Raw genomic sequence first — 15,572 nt, 5'->3', positions numbered from 1 at the left:
GGGTTCGACCCCTGGTCCTGGAAGATGCCACATGCCGCGGAGCAACTAAGCCCGTGCGCCACAACTACTGAGCCTGCGCTCTACAACCCGTGTGCCACAACTACTGAAGCCCGCGCTCCTAGAGCCCGTGCTCCGCAACAAGAGAAGCCACTACAATGAGAAGCCCGTGCACCACAACGAAGAGTAGCCCCCGCTCGCCGCAACTAGAGAAAGCCTGTGCACAGCAACGAAGACCCAACACAGCCAAAAAAAAAAAAAAAAAAAAAAAAAGTTCCATTTAAAAAAACAAACAAACAAAAACCAAACCACCAATGTGCCAAGGAGGAGAACAAAGGATGTGAAAGGAAGAAACCTATTTTTTTCTATCTGTAGTTGTTTCTAAATTAAACTCTTTATTTTGAGGTAATTGTAGATTTACAGGCAGTGTTGATAAACGTATTTTTTTTTTATTATGGTAAAATACACATAAGATTTACCACTTAATCATTTCTGTGGCATTAAGAACAGTCACAGTGTTGTGAAATCACCACCATCTATCTCTATTTCCAGAACTTTTTCATCTTCCCAAATTGAAGCTCTGTACCTATTACAACTCCCCACTCCCCCTCCCCTGGCCCCTGGCCCCCACCTTTGTGCTTTCCGCCTCCGTGACTGTGACTACTCTAGCTACCTTTCATAGGTGCAATCACAGCGTATTTGTCCTTTTGTGATTGGCTTCTTTCATTGAGCATAATGTTCCACGCTGCAGCATGTGTCAACATGTCCTCCCTTTTCAAGGCTCAATAATGATCCGCTGTATGTACGGACCACATTTTGTTTATCTATCATCCACTGACAGACATTTGAGTGGTTTCCTCTTTCGGCTACTGTGAATAATGTTGCTGTGAACGCTGGTGTACAAGTATCTGTTCGAGTCTCTGCTTTTGATTCTTTCGGGTATACACCCAGACGTGGAACTGCTGGATCATATCATAATCTATGTTTAATTGTTTGAAGAACCACCATACTATCTTCTACAGCAGCTGAACCATTTACATCCCCACCGGTAATGCACAAGGGTTACAATGTTTCCACATCCTTGCCAACGCTTGTTGTTTTCTGTATTTTTTTTTTAATATGTATGTATGTATGTATGTATGTATGTATGTATTTGGCTTCGCCGGGTCTTAGTTGCAGTACGTGGGATCTTCGTTGCTCCGTGAGGGATCTTCAGTTGAGGCATGCGGGCTTAGTTGCGGCATGCGGGATCTAGTTCCCTGACCAGGGATCGAACCCAGACCCCCTGCATTGGGAGCATGGAGTCTTAACCACTGGACCACCAGGGAAGTCCCTGAAGTGGTATTTTTAAATGAAATAATTCCAGCTGCAGTTGTAAAATGAAACCATGTAATATAGGATTTATAAACTGCCATAATTTAGTTTGAAGACAGACATCAGAAATACCCACAAAGCCCACTGCTTAAGCTGGGTCACAAGGTACGAATGCCTTTTAAAGTTCCCCTTCGTAAAAATCTGTTTATTGGCATGTTCTACACTTTTCTGAACTGTGGAATGATTATTTCCGTAGTTTTTACAAAGGTTGATGACTGATTCTTCTCATTCTACCAAGGAGAGAATCAAAAAGATGTATGATAGGGAATTCCCTGGTGGTCCAGTGGTTAGGACTCCACACTTTCACTGCCGAGGGCGCGGGTTCAATCCCTGGTCGGGGAACTAAGATCCCACAAGCTATGTGGTGCGGCCAACAGAATAAATAAATAAAATAGAGTATTTCTTAAAAAAAAAGAAAAAAAAACAAGCAGAAAACTGAGGCTGGACCTAACTCCAGATTTTTTAAAGCAATTGTTATGAACAATCTTCATCCAGATCCCTAAGACTCTATTCCTTTATATATACGAGCTATGCAAACCTCTCCAAGCTCCCCAATGAAACAGCTCCTCATTGACTCAGTACAAAAAGAAGGCTACTCAATTTTCTTCTTACTTACTTTACCATAGTTGATAGATATTAACAGGTACACTAGATAATATTTAAGATAACATTTGAAAAAAATAACGGGCATCTACCATGTCTGATATTCCACTAGGCCTAACTAGAGAAATTAGATATGAAAATACACTCCATTACTGGGGGAAGGCAGTTGTTATGTTGGGAGATAAGGCATTCATAATAAGCGCCACTTAACAGCATGTAATTTAGCAGAACTTGCCAGTAAAGCTATATTCAAGGGTCAGCTGCAATTTCTTCAGTAAACTCCCACTTGGGTGTTTTAATTCTCTGCCAAGTAAAATAACAGACAATTGATTCTTTCTGAACACCATTCCCTAGACCATTGCTAATAGGACACTCTTGCTCAATTAAATTTTCAGATTTAATTTCATAAGAAGGACCATCCTCAGGAGTCTCTAGAAAATACAGGCTAGTGAGCACTTACTGAGCTACAAAGAGCATTCAGTTGACTGTACAAAATAAAACTGTTAAAGGCACGGGGGAGGAAGAAAATGCAAACTCATGGAATCCAGGATATATGTGACCAAACTTCCGATGATGCTGGAATTTTTCCATGGATTTTAAGGAGCAGCCCTGGGTCCGTTCATCTTAGACTCTCGTACCCAGAGCTTAGCCAACTGGGACCTCAACAGCGCTTCCTATTTGCCAGTATTTGAAGGAGCACAAGAGTGAGACATTTGGATTCGTCACTGGACACCATCTGAACAACAGCTTTTGACTTCCTTAGAAACCACTAACGTGACCTAAAAAAGGGAGTCTTCGGGGTCAGAATGGATAGATTCCGCAGGTGGCCTCACCATCAGAGCACCAGCCTCTGAGAGGCACTTTGGGGCTGCAGTCCAGGGGCTGAATGGCAGCCCTCACGGCCGTGCAGCAATGGCTGGACCTGCCAGGCCACTCGAGGGGGACCCAGCTGGGTTGGTATGACTGGTGCTCCCTGATACAGCCAGGAGCAAGTGGCTGAAGGTCCTGGAAGCTCCTTCCACAGGCAAGCTGCAGTCTGGTTCCTTGTGGGCAGCAGTGCAGAGTTAACTGTGGGCCTCCCCGCCTCCCCTCGGACACGTCGCCAAGAGAAGGCCCAGGAGAAAGGCCGAGAGAGACGCAGCTCTGCCAGCTCTAGACCGGACCTGTTGTGAACGGCTGCTTCTACCTCTAGAGACTGGAAAGAAGGGCAGGATCATCATACACGGGGCTTGCTCAGAGCTCGCAGCTGTCTGCCTTCTGCCCACAGGCCCCAGGCTGACTCGGCCAACCAAGCAGGCCCCAGAGAATCGGTCTGCAGAGCTGGGCCTGCTGTGCGGGCCCCGAAGCTGCTCACCTTTAGGCTGTAGCCAGCAAGACCCCCATATATGTACGCTAATCCCCTGCTAAGCCACCAGCTGATGTCACAGGACAAGAGAAGATTTCAGCAGTTCCAATGACTGACAAATACACACCACTCTCGTAGTACTCCGAAGACAAACTAACCACCCCTCCCAGTCACCCTCGGAGACAGGGAAACACACTTTACATGTTCTCAATGTCTCTGCAGAAACTGTGTCCTCCACAGGACACTAACCTTCTCCTTCATGCTAATAAATCCAAACTCTAAGGCACTACGGGGCACGGTCAGGTCACAGTTTTCTTAGGAATGGAAGGTAAAAAAACCCCACCACATTCCATCTGCAGGAGCTTCAAAATAAATCTTTCATCATGGCGTGGATTTTAGTACTAATCTTATCCACGGTGTCATCTGATTTTCTTACCCTTCCCTCCCCTTTATCACAATCTCCCTTCATTAAAATATCAACCCTGCTGCCCGAGGTGTGCTTTGTAAGGACGTGACATCCTTTGGAGGAACAAAGCTGAGCAATAAATACGCTTCTCAATCATGACGTAAGGACCTCTCATCCCCCCCAGATCACTGAGGAAGACTTGCTGAGTGTCTGTTAGCCTATCAGGCGGAAAGTTCCATGAGAGAAGAAGTGAACAAACAAACAGGTTACTGTCCAATCAGCCGAGAGTACAGGGCTCTTCGTGTGGCAGAGACACAAAGGGTCCTGTACACTGTCACACACCAATCTCTTCTCAGGAACTGCAGGGATGACTTTCTGGTCCCTCGGGGCAGCCCGTGCACTGGCAGAGCTGACTTCTTATCTGAGTTGCACACAATGTCAGTGACAAAAGGTCAGTGACAATGGGCTACACTGTCAAATCTATTTCCCAAATGAGATCTGACCTAAAGAGTCCGTCCCTAAGGTTTTCAGTCTAAGTAAGGTTACAACTACTGAAGCCCGCGCTGATTTTTATCTCGAGTCTTAAAGTGCAGATTTATGTCCATGCTGTCTCTGAGTATCTTACAGACACATATGTACACGAAAATCACAAGAGAAGGCAGCAACTACAGCAGTCCTTCCGATGTATGAATTTATCACATCTGATCAATGGTATTAAACCTCTGTAGGGAACCAACACCAGAAACCTGGACATTAATGAGGAGGCCCTGGTCCTTCTCAGGCCCTTGGGCCCCGTGCTTCACTTACCTGCACGCAGCATTTCAGCTTTCCTGATTCTGAGTGTGATCTGACAATGGGCTTTAGGTGGGCACTGTGGAGCAGACCACGCGCCCTCTTTTAGGAGATCCCGTCGCTACCCTCCCAGATAAAAGACAACCCTGAAGTGGTGCTGTGCTTCCCAGGTCCGTGATGGACATTCCTGCCTGCGCCCCACTCCACGACCGCGTCACCCTGTGGGCACTCACCAGGGTGACGATGGCACATTCCGCAGTCAGCTGAGCAGCACTGAACAGTGTCCGAACAAACCGGTAAATCTGCTTCTGCTCTGGGTTGTGTTTGTCATAATCTGGTGGCACTTCGGATTTCTGGGAAAGGAGAGATTCTCAATGACTGGCCGCCCAACAGGAACAACAGAGACATGACTGGACAACACCCTGAGACCCGGGGGGAGGGTTACCGAAAGAGGGTGAAGGTTCTCATCGAAAATATCCAAGAGCATCCTTCCATCTGGGTCCCTGGTGGGAGGTGGGGGGGAAATAACAGAAAACGGAGTTTACCTTCTGCAAGAATGAGTGCCAGTCAAAAGGAAAACAAAAATATATTTTGATTCAGCTGTTATTTCAAGAAACAGAGGCAGTGCTAACTGTTAAGAGATGCTACTGATTATTCATGAATTATAATTTGTTTTTCTTGGGGACAATACTTAATCATTTTTGAATAGTCCAAGAAATAAAGGTTATGAATCACATTCAGTTTAATTAACTTAAGTGAAAATCTAGATTTTCATTTCCTGAGTTTTCAAATGAACCAAATCTAAATTTCTTTAACCTCTTGTTTCTGAGCAAAGGCTGACAGATCTGTTTAAACCATCCTTACGTTGTGGTCGACAAGAAAGAAGTCTGAGGGTACGAATGAACACTCATAGTGTGTCCTGGAGATGAGTTTGAAAGTTTCACAGCATGCAACTTAACCACTTCGCTAATGAGGAGTTTCATGATTGTATATTGAAAAACAAGAGGGGACACGTAGAAAAGTGTAACTGGTTGTTACCGAGCCGGTAACTGCACAGACCCATTTAAAGTGGCAGCGTTCACTGTGCGCTCAGCGGGGCCGCTGGGCTCCGGGGGGTCGTCCACACTCCACTAGTGATGGCTCTACCTCCATCTGTTTTATGTCATTTGAGTTTTGTCTAAAATTTTTTCTTTAAAAACCAAATTTGGAAACCACTGCTTTGGTTAACAGCACACAATTTTCCAATGTCAACTAGGCTTGCAAATATCAGAAGGCTGCAGATCTGTCCCTGACACGCACGCCCCGTGGCAAACACTACAGTTTCTGTTCTATGAACTTACTGTCTGCATAAAAATAAAAGCGAAGGAAAGAGCTTGGCAGGACAGCTCCATTTTCATCCCTGTCTTTGCACAGTAGGAACTGTTTTTAAAGCTCTGGGCATTCATACCTGTGCTGCTTTTCACTAGCCTGCAGGACAGACAGCAAAGATTTAGATGAACCCGAATAAAAGCAAGGCTCAAACAGTCAGGACTGGAGAGTGCGGTCTGAAAACATAAAGTGCACCTGGCGCTGAGGAATCGCGATGCCTCTCCTGCTAACCGCCTCTGCCAGGTACTCAGGGAGGAAGGTGAGGGACGCCCCCAACTGCTCAGGCTCTTCAGCCCCGTTCACTTCTCCTGAGAAGTGAGAGCCCCTGAAACACCATTCAGCACTCTCGGGAAACTTTCACCACAAGTAGTTTTAAAAATCAAAATGTAGGTTCAGAAATATAAATAAGGATTCAGAATTTAAGCTAAAATGACTACTCTGAGAAGTGGATTTTGCTTTCACTTCCATTAAAAGCTATGAATCTCAGCACCGTCTCTATCAAAGCTAAGGGATCTATCACCAGCCCCTGAGGCTGGGTCGGTGTGACTTATCAAAGAGGGAGTCTGCAGACACCTCTTCTCAAGACACTTTCAGGCTACAATCTGTAAATTAATCATGCTTGTTTTCACAGGCTGACTTTTCAGTTGGACTCTCTCCACTTCCTCTCGGCCCAATTTATCACCATTAACCCAGCAGAGCATATCATTTAAAGTCTCAGTGGTACATTGCTTGGGTTCAATTTCCAATTCCCCACTTTACTAGTTGTGTAATCTCAGGCAAATTATTTAAAAAATCTCTCTATGCCTCAGTTTCTTTATCTGTAAAATGGAGATAATGTCAGAATCACTTCATGGAGCTATTATAAAAAATTAAATGAGATAAGGCATGCAAAGAGCTGACCAGGGCGGGCCAGAGTAAGCATTTAATGAAGTTGGGTCTTATTATTAATGGCTGCGGCTACAGATTAGCTTTGAGGCCCATAGAGTCTAAGAACTGAGAAATTGGAGACGCTAATGCAAAACTGATTTGAGAACACATCTGAGTTTCACCAATGGCATTACATTGCTAGTTAAGACCTAAGTGTTTAAAAAGTGTGAACTACTATCATAGAAATAAGCAGCAAGACAAATCTACACTCTCACTAAGTTATTCTGGTCAAGGTTCGAAGTTCCAGTATCCTACATTTTGTAAGTTCGTAAATCCAAACTTCTCAAGCACCATAATGAACCATGAATCACAGTTACACTACAGAGAAAGGTCATTACACAGAATACCTTTCCAGGTGTTTGCTTCCAATGGCTGTGTTTTCCCATAACCTGTCCATCACAAGCTCTGTCATCTACCCTCCACTTCACTGCTTGTCACAACTCTCCCTTGTCCCCTTCGTAAAACAGACTGCAGGGCTGTGGCCCCCACTGCGGAGACCCATGCTAGCCAGAAGGTGACCTTGCTGGTTCCCGGAACTGTTACTACACTCATATAACACATGTAAATGTCACATCAATCAGTGAAACAGGACTGCAACGAGAGTGGATTTGTTCGCATGAAAACGAAGAAGGATGCTTCGTCAAGACCCAATAAAAGGAAATCACTAAAAACAAGTTTGCTGTAGATCAGGTGTGGTCAAAACCTAAACGATTCTACACTCATTGTTTAGCAGATGTCACAAGTTTTCTCGCTATTGATTACAAAAACAAACAAAAAATACACACAAAACAGGTGCGGTTTATAAAAGGACAGCACTTTAGTAATCAATGCCCCAGGCTCAAAGCAGAAGCCTCGATGCTGCATAAAACTGGCAAATGAGTGTACTTTTACATGTTTTATGTTGAATTAAAATGCTTAAGGTAAATTTTTAAATGATTCTTCTATGAGTCCCTGTTTTAACTGACTTTTAAAATTAACTGATCTCCAGACTTCTATCAGAGAGAGAATTTCCACTACATTAAAATAGTTTATGACTAAATTTACAACAAAACTTTTCCTACTGAATTGAAACTATAAACTAAACATTTTTTCATGTTAAAGCTGCACACAGAAAACTGTTAAAATATTTTATAACAGACAGAATGTTTACGCAACTTATACAGAAAATAAAGTCAAGAGGAGGCTGAACATTGTCAAGAAACTTTGTTCTGTTTTGCTGGCTTCATTTGGCTTCCTCTGACTCAGAAGCAGTTCAGCACTTACCTAGGAAGTGTGGGTAAATTGTACTAACTTTAGAGATTCTATGAAAATGAGATAAGAATATAAAACTCAAAGGCTGAGGCAACTAGAACGTAATAGGAAAAACATAACAGTAGATGATGTGTGATGTTTTTTAGCACAAAATTAATCAAAATCCACCTACCTGTTTTTGATGTGGTAATATATTGCCAGAGCTACACTGTAAAATAAAATGCAGGCATTCAATGTTTCATAAGCACATTCAAGATGTTATATATTATCTGGCATCAGTCTGACCATAAATATTTAAAATTTAAGTAAAAGTAAAATGACCCATCTGAACAGCCCCATTTAATTCAGAATGCTGATTAAGAAAATGCATTCTTCAAAGTAAATCAATCAGGTACTTATTTTGAGCAATTATTAAATCTTTTCCAGAAACACCAAAACTTCAAGTGATACTCAGAAACAAATTTCTCTTTCTATCTGAAATCTTAAGCTTTCCTCACTTTAAAATACAGGCACTATGTTAAAAATAGGTGGTGAAATTAAACACCTCTAGAAGTCTCCAACTCAGCACCTGCTATTTAGAAAATCAGTGGTTTCTTTATAACTACCAGCAAAATGTGACTATTACCCGCAGTAGTTTGCCATTTTTTCTTTTCAATCAATAACCTCTTGGAAATCTGCCTAATTTATTCATTCATTTGCTGAAATGGTAGTGTAACTCTTATTTGTAATACCTTAAAATTTTATTTTACATTTTAAAAGATCTGAATTTAATGAAGACATTCCTATCCCCTGAATTTTCTTCAAATAATGTTTTTCTGATTATGAAATGTGTTATATTCAGATGGAAGAAATTTTTGGAAAATAAAAAAAGTATACAGAAAAATAATTCCTCTGCCCAAAGATTATTACTATCAGCTTAAGATATAGAGGTATTTATTCGTATCTACCTAAAGCAAACAGGTTTGCATCCCACTTTTATCCTCATTAACATTTTTCTTACCATTAAAATGTTATTCAAAAACATGACTTTAAATGGCTGACTATATTCCATTACACTGTTGAATAATTTATTAACTATCCCCGTACTATTGAACATTTAAATATTTTTGCAATTATGATTAACACCATAATGAATATACCCACAGATAAATATTTGTGTGACCTATGACTATATTATTTCCATAAGAAAACATCCTGTACTTGGAATTACTTGCTCTAAGGTCATTAATAACTGTAAGGCTCCCCACACATACATCCCAGTATCTTTGCAGAAAAGCTGTACCAGTGTACTTCCCCACCAGTGTCTGTCTCACCTCCCCTTCACCAACACTCACCTTGAATGTTTTGGAAAAATGTTCTCCAACTGGATAGGTTAAAAAGTGTAACCGTTTTCAATTTGAGTTTCTTTGATCACCTATCAAGTTGGCAGGGTTATTCGTGTTGACTGCCCTTTTTTTTTTTATTATTTCCTCTTTTGCAACCTGTCTAGATCCTTCCACAATTTTTGTTTTACTTTAAAATGTAGTGAGGAGGCCAAAATTTATTTCTTAAGCTTCTAAGAACACAGCTAACTGGCTGCATCAGATTGTGTTCTCAGAGCACAGAAAGTGCCATCCAGGGCACCAACATGGAGGTAGAGGGCTGGGTCCCAGACACCTCAGCTCACTCGGCAGCGGCGGCACTCACTTAGAGACCTGGGCATGCACACTGGACTCCGAGTAGCTCAGATGTTCATCCACGACTTAACATGACAATAGCTCATCTCACTCTATCAAAAGAAAGCATCTCCTTCTAAGTCTCTCTTTCCAGATCTATTAATTCGAATGATTTCAGCTAAGTGTTAAAAGTATCCCTGAGCAAATGTAATATATTCTCTTCCTCCTAACATCTCGAAAAGCATCTAAGCTGATGAAGGAATTGTAAGTGGGGTGAAGGGACTTCAGAAGTTTAAAAAATAATGGTACAGTTTTCAAAGTGCCTTCACGTACCTTAAAAGCTCTGAAATGGGAAATAATAAATGTTACTGATTCTATTTTATAAATGAGAAAATTCAGGTAGAGACACTACAGATGCCGGGATTTCTAACTTGTATCATGGTTTTATGCCCTTTCATTCTATAGTGTTGCCTCTGGAAAAAAGGAAGAAATTACTGTTTTATTCATTTAACAGTCCTGCTGTGATGATTAAATTGAATGTTTCATATGATTGGGTTTGGTATAGTGATTACTTTAATTGCTTTGATTGATTGAGAAAAATATGGTCCCTGCTTCCCCTGTGAGGGAGCACGTCACAGGAAAAACACCACTGCACTGAAGTCAGACCAGCTGGGTTTAAAACCTGGCTCCTTCATCAATTAGAGTTTACCCACCTCTCAGAGCCTTCAATTCCTCATCTAAAAAATTACAACAATTCAACCCACATCACAGAGTGGTTATTACAATCAAATGAAGTGTATAAAAGCATGATCTCAAATATAAAGTTCTAAAGCAAAAGTTATTATTATTATTGTTGTTGCCCTATGAATAATTCCACCTCAAGAGGTCTTCCGGCTTCTGTAGATGGAGTGAAGGTCTTCAGGGCCCCAAGGTTACTGTCTCCCAGATCTCCAGAGCTGAAAGCAAGCTTGGACGTTATCATGACTCAGGCCTCCATAAAACACAGTGCCAGTCTGTAGGCCAATGTCCACTCAAGATCACACCCCACCCGGAAAGTGAGAAAACCAAGCTGAGGATGCCCGTGTGGGCCCAGCTCCACAGGCCGGTTCCGTCGGCCACTGTGAAAGAAGTGACTGCCGGGGGCAAAGGACAGTCAGCTGAAAACAGAATCAATCCCAGGCTTCACTCCAAATGCCCAGCTTCGGAGGCCTGCTTAGTCTGCCACGTCCTCAGAAAACGGTGAGGTCACCCAGGACAGGCTGACCAGAGGGTTAGCTCAACTGCCCTTGCTGCAGAGCCAGGAGGGAAGGGGAGCTGGGAATGAAGAAATGCTATTTTCTTGATCAGGAAAACAGAACATGTTTCTGACCGCGGGCACTACCCTTGCTGTACTTCTTACCTAGAGCTAAGTCAGAGGTGCCGGGTTCTGGCGGGTGTACGAAGCTGCTCTCGACCCTCAGGCCCAGGGCCGTGGATGGTGTGCGCAGCTGCAAACGGCCCTCCCCGCCCTCCCCCCGTCCTCTGAGCACCACCCCTGTGCTCACACAGGATTCGCGGCCTGGGTCGGTTACAGGGGCACGGGGTGGGTGGCAAACTCTAAATTCATACCACAGCTATTGGCCTTCAGGGGAACGATGGGAAAATCAAGTTCTCAGAGAAGATATTATGCCTGTGAAAAAAACGAGCACAGAATCGTGCCCAAATGTGTCGCACTGCTGCTGCTTCTCTTTGACAGTTAGAGCCGCTCTCGGCCCTCCACCCATTCCTGAACTAGAATCTGTAAATGTTTGTTCCTTTTGGCAATCCCAAATTTACAGAAGGGTTTTCTTTTCTTTTTCTTTTTTTTTAATATGAATTTTATTTCAGAGTACTTTTGAACTCCTGGATTTCCATTTGGTTCTTTTGTAACCTTTCCCCCCCTCCCCCGCCCCCGCCGCATCACGTGGCTTGCAGGATCTGTTCCACAACCAGGGATTGAACCTGGGCCACGGCAGTGAAAGCCTGGAATCCTAACCGCTAGGCCACCAAGGCACTCCCCAGAAGGGTTTTCTTCTAAAATTAGCTTAGAAAGCTATTGTTAGAAGCCGGAGCATTTTCTCAAAGGTCCTACGTGGTTATCAGGAGGCGAGTTCAGCCCACGAATGCTCGCTCTGCCCACAGGAAGCTAACTACTGATTAATGAGTTTGTATCAATTTTAACATCTTGGGGCAGGAGGTCACAAGGGCCTTGGCAGGTGTAGGATATGATTAGGCAGAATTTTAGAATAGGAGGGCATTCAGACTTCCAGTCTCCCTGCCCTTCGTGACATTTGTTCCCCTCGTGCTGTCAAAGGCCCTGGCTGAAGTTACCTAGGCCAGCTAACGCCTCAAAATGACCAGAACCAGGTCACGTGTGACATACAGGAATTTACAGGGAAAGGTTCTGATGGTATTGCTACAACTAGGGTCCACCCTACCCAGCTCCCAGGTCCAAAATGTACATTTTTTAAAAAGGCACATTTTAAAACAAATAAGCGACTGACTGAAGGCATCTCAAATCCGGGTGGTGTGTAGAAGCATCCTCTGGACCAGGGAAGCCACAGCGTCCACACTGGACGCCTCCTCTCGGCACTCAGCCATCATCACTGGCCCAGCTGTCCAGCTTCTTTTCCTCCCGGTATTAACCACAGGTTAAGCTTTCAAGGGAACTCTAAGGCAGTTGTCCACTGACACCAGGGGTTCTCGGCCTTGGCCACCTATGAGAATCTCCCGGAGGGGTTGACATTCCAGATCCTGGATCTTCCGGGCCAGACGTCACGCCTCAGTGGGGCTCTAAGCCCTTGGGGGCCTTGCGGGTGTGGCGAGCTGGAACCACTGATTCACAGACCACACTTTTGACTGCGGAGCTTGCACCTCCCAGACTCCACATTGAAATATCAAATTGTCACCCAGATCTCCTACTGGGCCCCGGAGTGTCTGCGTCACAACCAGTGGCAGTGTGAAGTCATCCCCAGGTGAAGCGCTGAGCAATGGAGTCCGAGCCCCTGGAAACCCAGAGCTCCCACCAGTCCTGGAGGGAGGGTCCCAGGCCCCAGGGAGGCGGGGCTCTAGGGCTCGAGCGGGTGCCAGGTGCCAGGTCTCCAGGCTCCTGCTTCCCGCCCCAGCACCTCCCAGACCCCGGCACAGAGCCCAGCCCCAGGGTGCGGCAGCTCGGCCAAGGGCAGGGAGGTGGAGCGAGGGCACATGCGGGCTCCCAGCCGTGAGCGCCCACTGTGGGGTGATGCCCACCGGTCCCTCAACCACCAACGGAAGGAGGGAAGAAGCTACGTTCCCGTTTAGATCTTAGAAACAAGCAACCCATAAGGGAAAAGGCGGCCTCCCTCTAGGCGGGCCCACCTCCCACCTTCCGCCTGGAGGGGGCACCGTCCCCACTGCTTGGCAGGCCTGACTGCCATGTGTGGGCACACGCAGAACAGGGCTCTGAGGCCTGGAAGCCTGGCCCACTGGAACACAAGAAGGCTTCTTATTTAGAAACGCAAACGCTCACCGCACATGCTAACGTGGACTGCTGTTAAATGTAGACTCTTCTTAAATGAGTACAGAGGCAAAATATCCCAGTTTTTTTCATAGCTGAGCCAAAGGCCACAGACCCCAGCACCTCTATCAAGGCTTCCTACCGCAATGCTAGTGGGAACATTTCAGGAAAAACCAGCATTCCATCCCTCCCACCTTCCCCTTGAAAATAAGAGAACTGAATCCCCAAAGGGAAAAGATTTTATCCAAAGACCGCCCCCCCTTTCCTCCCTTAAGCCCCATTTTACAGTAAGAGACCAGAGTGAAGGGGCTCACCCCACCCTCCCTGCTGGGGAGACAGCCAAGGTCAGAACCCCACTCTCCATGCTCCAGGCAAATACACGTCCACGGTGCCAGGCCTGCTTTCTACTGCAGCCCCACGTCAAAGTGGGACCCATTACATTCTGAAGGTAAAATACTAGCAGACTTAACGCCAGGATGGCTTCAATAAGAAGTGGGAAGGTAGAAAGTATGCACAAGAATCAAAAATATGCTTTAACCTACATTTAAAATCACTGAAAATTTTGGCCTTTTTATGTAAATGGTAATATACACAAATATCTTGAACACCCCACATTTTAACTCCCAAAATCACTTTTTAAAAAGACTTCTTGAATAGTCAGTGGCCTCCCCCTGCCCAGTCTTACCACTCCCAGACCCCACAACCAACCAGTTAGCCATCAGGTTAAGGAACAGAAAAGACATTCAGTTAAGGAAAAATGTGTATACCCACCATTTAATTGTATACTTGAGGTTTGGTTGACTGACTGTGCTATCATCTAGGAAAATAGTCGAGCAGGAGCTGTATTTCCTTGCTATTTGTCCTGGAGGATGCTAAAAAACAATGGCAACAAGACAAGGACAATTAAACAGGGCTCAAAATTCTTCCAAGGAACATCATCCCCTTCACCTTGAGACCAGCCTATAGAGGAAAAGTGTCTTGGCGAGAAATGTTAACACTACCAGCAAGAACAGTACAAACCCACTTTCTTCCTACAATGAAATTCCATCTTCTTCCACAAAGAAAAGTCACCACCACCACTCCTGGCCCCCAACCTCCATCAGAACAGTACACTCTCGCAATCGAGCATCAAAGTGTGTTGCAGCAGAGTCCGTAAAATCACTGAGAAACAAGAAGTATGCGCTCATCACACCAATGAAAGCCCCCGCTGAAGGCGGCATCCTGGTTTGAGGCACCAGGATCAAGACAAGAGTCCACTGCACCCATTTTCTCTATTCTTGGGATACAGTCGATTTGGGGACCCTGGAAAATGCAGCCTATGTTCATTTAGAATCTCCTAATCTTGAATTTCAGGAGGTGAAGATAAAAATAGGTGAAAGTAATCCAATGCTTTTGAAAATACTACTAATGTATAAGCTTCAGGTAGGGTGCCTGTGCAGTCTCATGCCTGGTTCTTTCACAGCTACATAAATTTTGAGCTCTTTGGAAAACTTTAGAACTAAGAACTACTTCTGAAATATACTGTTAAAGAACACAGAATTTAAATTACACTTGGATGACATCTAATTGAATAGTAAGTAGATTTTTGGCAATTATGTGGGCAGTATGATTAGTAGACATCAATCTGGATAATTCTAGCTCAAAGCATGTTAGAAAAAAAAAAATCAAATCATCCAAACAAGTCTCCACTTGCCTGGTGCTATGTTGACAACCTAAGTGTCATCTTCAGCAACCAAAAAAAATAATTCCTTAAGGATAACAACACTGCCTGCCTCACCTGCCCAACCCCAACGAAGCCCTCAGTATCCATGGTTTATGAACATGAAGGGAGCTTTAAAGCCCATCAGAGACCAAATGCCCTGTTTGATACTTTTAACATTTACTTCTTATTTAATAAGGTTTCCTGGGACTTCCCTGGCGGCGCAGTGGTTAAGAATCCGTCTGCCAATGCAGGGGACACGGGTTCAAGCCCTGGTCCGGGAAGATCCCACATGCCGCGGAGCAACTAAGCCCGTGTGCCACAACTACTGAGCCTGCGCTCTAGAGCCTGCGAGCCACAACTACTGAGCCCATGAGCCACAACTACTGAAGCCTGCGCGCCTAGAGCCCGTGCTCCGCAACTAGAGAAGCCACCGCAATGAGAAGCCTGTGCACCGCAAGGAAGAGTAGCCCCCGCTCGCCGCAACTAGAGAAAACCCGCGTGCAGCAACGAAGACCCAACGCAGCCAAAAATAAATTAATTAAAAAAAAAAAAAAAAAAAGAGCAAATCTCCCAAAGAGGCAAAAGCAAGGTTTACAGTTTTTAAACTTTCAGTTCTTGGATCACACTCACTTCATTCC

General features: G+C 44.4%; 1 protein-coding gene across 1 annotated transcript in view; it reads right to left on the bottom strand.

Annotated features, from left to right (window-relative positions):
* CCNY (cyclin Y) overlaps positions 1-15,572 on the bottom strand; it is a 122,185-nt gene that overhangs the window by 6,145 nt on the left and 100,468 nt on the right. The window contains exons 4-7 of the mRNA XM_061179156.1: positions 14,004-14,104; positions 8,236-8,271; positions 4,963-5,020; positions 4,751-4,870 (exon numbers count right to left, since the gene is read on the bottom strand). Of these exons, the coding sequence (XP_061035139.1) occupies positions 4,751-4,870; positions 4,963-5,020; positions 8,236-8,271; positions 14,004-14,104 (315 nt within the window). The remainder of the gene's footprint in view (positions 1-4,750; positions 4,871-4,962; positions 5,021-8,235; positions 8,272-14,003; positions 14,105-15,572) is intronic.

The sequence above is a fragment of the Eubalaena glacialis genome, chromosome 2, assembly GCF_028564815.1.
Source record: "Eubalaena glacialis isolate mEubGla1 chromosome 2, mEubGla1.1.hap2.+ XY, whole genome shotgun sequence".
In the NCBI taxonomy this organism is placed as follows: domain Eukaryota; kingdom Metazoa; phylum Chordata; class Mammalia; order Artiodactyla; family Balaenidae; genus Eubalaena; species Eubalaena glacialis.
This window is presented reverse-complemented; position numbering and strand designations above follow the sequence as displayed.